Raw genomic sequence first — 8251 nt, 5'->3', positions numbered from 1 at the left:
ACTGTAAAAAATGTCTGAACCTTTTCAAATTATTGATGATTCATTTCACAAATCATGACATACTACTCTCTCCTATATAAGCTGCCTATATAGCTGAAAATATCGATATCTGTATTGGCAATAGATGCTCATATTTACTTGGCATCAGATCAATACCAAGTGAATAAGTATGGCACAGCACTAGTGAGTGAGAAAGAAAATGATTGGTTCGGTCAAGTGGATTTATCACCAATTCTTTATAAATCTTGTTAAAATGGATGGAGATCCACAGTCACCCCGAGCACGTAGCCCTGCATGGACACCCCCATATAAACTGTGTCTCCACCACTGCTGCGGTGTCACTTAGAAAAGGAAGCTCTGGAGTTGATCGAGCTTGAAGTCAGTCCACCTACGGATGAGCAGCAGCCAGTTTGTGTAGCGATTTCTCTAAACTGTTGCAGTGACGGTGATGTGAACAGAGAGAGAGAGAGGAAGAGAGTGTGAGAGCTCCTCAGTTGCCTTAGCAGCGCAGCCTCATTCCTCCACAGTCGGGCTTCAGTCCGCTGTACTGCGCGCTTCACGGGGCTTCCCTCACGGCTCCCCATCAGTTAACCCTGTCACACTCTGCCTGGTCTCCATTTATTTCACACCGCTCGAGATTTTAAAAAGAGAAGAAGAAGAAGAAGAAGAAGAAAAGCAAACAGAACTCTGGGCCGCCTCCAAGTTTCCTAAACGCCCCTTCTCCGGCTGTTATGAAGGAAAAGGCGGCGGGCTGATCGGCTCAGTCACTCAGCGCAGGTGTGAAACCAGAAGCGAAGAGAGGATGGCTCTGCGGCCGGGGAACGGGACTGTGACGGAGTGGGGGAACCTCAGCGTGGAAGTTAGCGACTACAACGTGAGCTGCACGAACCGCTCCGTCCTCAGCAGACCCGCCAGAGCCAGAGGTAAGAGCACACAGTTTTCACATCTGAATCATCCCGGCTGAGGTGCTGCGACAGATGGCACCAACACCTGGCCCCAGACCCGGTATAAACAGATAAGGTGTTACACCCTATTTTGTTTAATAGTATTATTATTAGTCTGATTTGGCTTAAATTGACAACCTTGTCCTTCCTCAATATTCCTCTTTTCATACAAACTAAATGTGATTATTTTAAAAAAGCAGCTTTCATTTCTTGTTAACAGTGTTGATTCCCTGCAAGTTACAAACAGATTAATGACTAATTCCTTGGTTACAAAAATGCAATCAATAGACCTCATGTAATGTAATTTCCTCTCCTTGCTCAGATATGTAGAACACCAAATAACGTTCTACCTACAGATCATTTTCCCCACACTGTGTCAGATCTGTATTTTTAAAAGAAAGCCATTTGCAATCAGGAGTTGTTTTCTTTCTTCTTCTTCTTTAAAAAACCCCCAGCTCTCCTCATCCTCATTGTATGTAATCAATCACCCAGCTTCCCAATTTACTGCTGCTTCTCTCTGCATCAATAACGCCCCAATCAGAATGAGCAGCAGCAGCGGCGGCAGCCTTGTGCAGAGTGAAAAGCAGCTGTAATTCTGACTGTTTGTTCTTCTCGTTTATAAGTCTCAAAGTGGGCAGGAGATTAAGCCCAACACCAGAGAAGATAAGGCTCACACAATAAGTCTATCAGGACACCAGTTGAGCACACAGGCTGATTTGGAAAATGAGGGCGAGAGGTTCTTTTTAATTTTTTTCCCACCCCCCCGCCTCTGCTGCAGTATCAAGAAAATTTCAACTCTTTCCTCTCTAAATAATTCACAGCCATTCCTACTTGTGTGCTGCATTACTTTTATTGACATTATATGTGAGGCAGGCATCAACATCAGTGGGGTGATCTACCCAGAGAGCAATCTAGCACTGTGAGAATTGTGGTCACATTGCTAGGTCCATCTCACATGCCTGGCCGACACATTAACTTCTTTTTATTTATCTTCATCCTTCAGGGTCTCTTCAGGCCATAAGACAGCGATGGTTATGAATGTGTATTGTTACGCTCAGATATCCACAGCTGGGGCAGTAAATTAAAGCCCCACCCCGCCACTTGTGGAATAACCACCGACTGATTCGCTGAATTGGAAATTGCGTCTTTGGCTTCCGAAACGAATGAATTCCTGATGCAAAAGGAACAGAAATGGTTTGTTTTGATGTTGGGGAGAAACAAAGAAATTAATTTAATATTATAAATGGACCTTGATGATAGCTTCCAATAAACATAAAGTGTTAAATTTAATGTTAAATTCCACATCAAAAGTAGTTTAGGTGAAATTAATTAAAAAAGTTACTGCAGTAGATGAACACGGTGCAAATATATTCTCTGAAGTCACACACTGAAGTGGGTTTCATTTAATCTACAAAGTAGCTTCAGTTATTTAGCAACAATCAGTTTCATCAACCTAAAAATGAGAGAAAATTTCAAATAAAGCCACATTAGCTTTTACAGTGTAGATGTAGATTCATATTAATTAGTAACCGTCTTCAGCCGTGGGTGGAGGTTTTGTTTGCACATTTGGAGGTTGGGCATTAAGCGAGGACCAGAGAGATGCTCACCCTGGAAACCTTCTGTAGAACTTTGACTCACTTGAATGCTTCATTTATCTTTTGTTTAATTTGTTATTAATTTTATTTATGTAAAAGAAAACACAAAAATCTGCAGTCACTGTGTTGACAGTTATGCTATTTGTCCCTTGCATCCCTCCTGAACTCCTGAAATCTATGTTTTCACTACAGAATAATCAGCAGATCATTTCCTCTCCCACTTATTTCTCCTATAAGATATCATTGTATAGTGACAGATCCCAGTAACAGCTTTCTGTAGCCCAGAATGGGATCTTTAAATAAATTCTTTTGTCTAATGAACAGTCAGAAGTGATGGGCGGGTGGTTTATAGCTGTATTTCTAACAATTACAGGGTGCTGTATTCAGCTTTATATCACAACTGCAGCCTGCGTTGTTGAGCATTTCCTTTTCTCTTAGTTACTATAGAAGTCTTCAAGTTGTGAGGTTTACATCTCTGGGGTGGAATGGGAGTTTAAAGCATGTGCAAAAAGAGAGACGTGACACAAACTATTGTACAACTTGAAAGGAATGGGAGCATGCTGCTGTTCTAAAAAACTGCCGTACAGTAGATTTCACACTCACTCAGGCAGGTCTGAACATGACTATACGATGAAAGTGTTTTTAGAAATTACATGGCGTAAGCTTTGCAGGGATCTCATTATTAAACTAAACATCTTGAAACGCACTTAGAAGGTGTATCTAATGTTTTGCTCGTTTTTAACTACAGAAGAACCAACAGATTTCAGTCAGGGCAGCTCAAAAGAAGACTTCTGTTGTTATATGCAGTCATTTATGTGTCTCTGTTCTGGATTAGACATGTGGATGTGCATAAGTCAGCGAGTGCAACAGAAAAGCTGCAGCACAGAACAGAGCAGGCATTAATGACAAGAGATGTGACAGTGATTGTGTTAAAGGCAGCAAAGAAGGAGGCCCTCAGGTCGAGATGGGTTGCGAAGCGGCTGTTTCACAGAAACTGTGGGTAGGTTAATAGAGCTTAAACAGCCTACCCTATTTAAGTAACTGGCAGGATGTGAAGGACTTATGCTATACCTGATTTTTAAGCTTTAGTATCAACATAATCCAAATGTAGTTGTTTGTACATCTGTGGTTACATTGCAAAGCAAAGCTGCCAATTACTAAGTCTCTAAGCTTATGGTTCTGATCTTGCTAATTGCTAAACCAATATATATACAAATGCAGGCTCTAAATGAGGTAGAGTAGCATAATTTTAATCTCCATGTTTTAAATTGGCTGCATAGACCCAACTATGTGGCTGATTTTGGCTTGGCATACAGCATCCTAGTATGAAAGTCTTAATCTTGGATATTTTCACATGTTTCATAGATGTGTCTGCCTAAGTTTTTAGTCTGCTATCTCAATTATGACTATTGTATCAAGAAATTCAGGATGTCCACACTGGGGTCAGTGAGAAGAATACATTGCTTTCATTCACTTGCACCTTTTTTTCTGATTTTGATTTCTTTGTATGGTTTTCTTTTAAACTTACATTCTGCAGATGACTGACGTGTTTTTACCTCTTGTCTGAAGAGTTGTTTAACAGATAGAGCAGCTGTAAAACACCGACTGCACAGAACTAAAACAACAGCTGACATGCATCATATCAAAATAATCCTTCTGGACTCCTGAGAGCAGTTCAGGTCAGACACGGTGCTGCTTATGTGGAATATCTCTAGCTGCACCTTGGCTATGCTTAGACGCTCTCCGCTCTCCAGATGATTCAAAGTGGCACTCTGCTGAGCTCACCCTGTCTTGCGATGAGTTATCTTGAAGTGGATCTCATGAGCATTAAATGAACACTTGTTTTTAGAGGGAATCCAACAAGTCGCCTTGGGCACTGAGCAAAAGTGGAAAAATCGGAGAGCGAGACAAGAGACGTGCTGCTGCAGAGTAAGCTGTGCACAGTATACGCAGTAAAAGAGTTGGGAGTTTCTAACGTTGTACCCATTTCTACAATGTTGTATCTTGTGGAAGAAATTAGAATCTTGTTCCCTTGGGGTGTTTACATAGTGATGTTGTCTGTCATAACACGATCACAGTAATCAGAGCTAATAATTGGAACATTTTGAAGCAACCTGTTGAGGTGAAACAAATGGCATGCATGCACGGTGAGTACAAAGATTTGAAGCATCCTGATAATGAGAAGCTGTGTGCTGATAAAATCCTCGTCTCTTAGTAAAGAGTTCCTACCTTTCTCCTCTCATCACGTTACTCCATTAAAACAGCACATACAGATGAGAACAAAGTTATCAGGCCCCTTATGAATTAAAGCTTCTGTCAAAAATTTCTCAAGTGCGTTTTTTAGCAGAGTGAGGGATTTTTAATATAGCATTTTTAAACATAGAATTTTCTGTTTGCACACAAGAACAGCATTATTTTAGAAAAAGCAAAAATCATTAGCCCCCTTTTATTGAGCCATAAGAAAAACCAGCGCTGTGCAATGATGTGCTTTAACTTTGTAACGCTCAAAGCTTGTAAAATCAAGTTAAAACAGAGGTTTTTCTTCCAGTTTACACATAGTATAAAAAACTCAGCAAGGATTTGAGTTGCCTCTTGAGAAAGCATAATTCCAAAAACAAAAGAAATCAGTTTAGACTTGAGAAGAAAGCTGGAGACAGATATACAAAGTTATCAGAGCATTTCTGAGTGTCAAGACCTGGAGTGAGAAGTATGAAGAAATTCAAAGAGGGTCACAAAGTTTAGAACAAGCCTGGCAGAAAGAAACTAGTGAGAGATGGGTATAAAGACCCCAGAAAAACTGCCAAGACACTAGTGAGCGACTTAGCCAAAGAAGACAATTACTAGAACCCTGCACAGGATTGGATTGCAAGGCTACAGACCAAGACAATCTCCACTTCTGCAGAAGAGACACCTTCAAGCAAGCCACTAAGAACAACCTGGAGTAAAATTATGTGTACTGAAAGTGTGTCCTTTGGTCACACTAGATGAAACTAGAGCTCTTTGGCCATAGAAATGCTGCTTATATTTGGAGAAAGAAGGGAGAGGCATGCAACGTGAAGAACACCGTCCCCGCAGTGAAACACGGCGGTGTGAGTATTATGCTGTGAGGATGCTTCAGTGTTTCTGGAACTAGGAATCTTGTCAAGGTGGAAGGAATCATGAGAAAAGAAGGATAAGTGAATTTTCTTTAAAGAAAACCTCCAGTAGTCTGTAGCAAAACTGATTCTGAGTCATCGCTTTGTCCTCCAACATGACAACGACCCAAAACATACGTTGCTTCTGGAGAACTACCTCCAAAATACCAAAGTGAATGTTATTGACTGGCCTGCAAAATGCTCTGGCTTTAATTCTAGTGAAAATCTTTGGGATAAACTGAAGACTAAGGTCCATGCAAGAAGACCATCAAGTCTGTGGAGGAGACTTGATGGTGGAGGAGTCTAAGAGACTCGGCCTAGAAGACTGGACTGGGATTATTCAGGAGATGTGTGAGAACAGCAGCAAGTGTCTGCAGACTGTTATCCAGTAAAGGATACACTGTTAGCATCAAGGGGGCTAATAATGAGTTTTTTGGTTTTTGTGAAACAATTTTGTTTTTTTGCACAAAATATAATAATGTAAGGATCCAAAATAAAACTAGGATGTTTGGAAAAATTCCCTGCTCTATTTAAAAGAATTTGGGAAATGCTTAAAAAAAAATTAAATTTTTAAGGGGGGCTAATAATTTTGTCCTCATGTGTATATCACAGATCTAGAGGGTGTATAGTGACACCAGGAGAGTATGAGTGCACTAATGAAGATCACATCAAACAGGAGCACGGTTTCAAATCCATGGAATAGCCGTATTGATCTGTAATGCTCTCTGTCTGCACTCTGGCTTTATTAACTCACGACAGCGGAAGAATGGAATGAAGCCCGAGCCACGGTCATATGAGGTTCCCCAATATCGGTTAGGCTCAGTGCATATAATGGGTGGTTAATGTCATTCTCAGTTAATCCTTTGTCATGCGATTCACCAGAGTGGTCTTAGAGACAAAAGAAAGAACATTTACAACTGTGGTACATGAAAAAAGAAGTTTATTGAATCTAAAATATGAGCTTTAATATTTGATTGATTCTTACTTGGTGAATTTTAGGTTCCAATTAGTAGTTGGAGTGCATCGTGTCTCCTGGTGCCCTGCTGCTGGCTCAGTTTACAGTGTGATTTATAGAATTCCAGTGGCAAACACCTTGACCGAATGTTTAATTCAACACAGAAATCGCTAAAGGGGAAGCTCTTGTAATAGCTATGAGTTGCTGGCTCCAATTAGAGAACACAGAAGCGAATGAGAACACCATTGAATTAGTTTCAGTAAATTGGGGGTCAAACAGGGAATTCCCCTACTTTTACCCCTACTGGCTAACACTTAATTGACAGGAATTTTACTCCATAGTGATCAGCAAGTTTTCTTAATGGGTCTTCAAACAGAAAGAGACTAGCAGTCCTGTAGCAAACACAGACCTTGGAATGCCAGTAAATTTCAGTCACTTTTAGTGATGACAGGCAACATATCTATTAGGGATGATCCTGAAGCAAGCCCAGACTTAAACGTTAGGTAATCTCACTATTAGATGTCAGTAGATTGCAGATTGCAGTTAATTTAATTCTGGTTTTGTACCCCTCCCAATTCAAGTTCATAATCCCAGCTATGGTGGCTGCTGAAGGACAAACATCTCTGGCCACTGTTCAGCTGTATATATGACTCCCGTCAATATCCCAAGTGTCACATCTATTTACTATAGATACCATTTTTGTGAAAGGAGTCCGACATGATCCAATGTGCTCACTTCTGACTGATGACAATGATACTGGCGTTGCTGCTGTTTTTTTTAGCGCTGTTACCTGCTGTTGAGCGTTGTTAGCTGGCGTTAATAACACTTTATTCGAAGTGGATATAATATTTTTTTACTCAGACACTTAAATTCTCCTACAATGTAAGAATGTTATCAAGCTGTTTATCAGAGGGAATGTGTGATTTTCAGGGCACTCAGCTTAACACTTAACAACGGGAGGGTTGCATGTCTAATCTGTTGACAATAAGCAATCGCAATAGGAAGGGAAAGACATAACCACAAAGAGACAATGGAAATAAATGCTGGAATGTTAAAGGGTCATATATAGCTTGAAAGAGCTACTTGTGAAATTCAAATCTTTGAATTAAAATAATCTCCTAAGGTGTACTACATATTTGGCCGACTCTAACAACATACATAAAATGTGATTAGGCAGAAGGCAATGCCCAACTTGGCCACGGTCCAACGGGGCAACACGGTGGCTTCCATGAACAGCCTGCTCATATGTATTTGTAATGGAATAAATCCAAGTTTATAAGTAACTTGTACAATATAAATAGTCATATATAGTTTTAAAAGCTATTTATAATCTTTCAATTTTAACTAAAAGTAACTCATAAGACGTACTACATATGTGGTCGGTCTCCAGCCACATGCATAAAAAAAGAATACATTAATTTGTAGTTACACAGTAATCAATGTATATTTGAGTACAACAAATTTCTTCTATTAAATAACCTCAAAAAATGATTTCCTGTGCCTTAAAACCTGCGTACAAGTCACTGAAGAGAATGAAACATACCATTCATTGACATAGGGTGGGTTGGTAAATACATTAGACTGTTGACTAGCCAACAGGATCCTGGATTGTTGCCTAGCGAC

At 40.1% G+C, this 8251-nt stretch overlaps 1 protein-coding gene across 1 annotated transcript in view; it reads left to right on the top strand.

Moving 5' to 3' along the window:
* Positions 1-334: 334 nt before the first annotated feature.
* cckbra (cholecystokinin B receptor a) overlaps positions 335-8251 on the top strand; it is a 57818-nt gene continuing 49901 nt past the window's right edge. The window contains exon 1 of the mRNA XM_005449961.4: positions 335-923. Coding sequence (XP_005450018.1) covers positions 803-923 — 121 coding nt within the window. The 5' untranslated portion in view covers positions 335-802. The remainder of the gene's footprint in view (positions 924-8251) is intronic.

The sequence above is a fragment of the Oreochromis niloticus genome, linkage group LG23 (assembly GCF_001858045.2).
Source record: "Oreochromis niloticus isolate F11D_XX linkage group LG23, O_niloticus_UMD_NMBU, whole genome shotgun sequence".
Taxonomy (NCBI): Eukaryota; Metazoa; Chordata; class Actinopteri; order Cichliformes; family Cichlidae; genus Oreochromis; species Oreochromis niloticus.
Note: the sequence above shows the minus strand (reverse complement) of the source record. Positions and strands in the feature narration are given on the sequence as shown.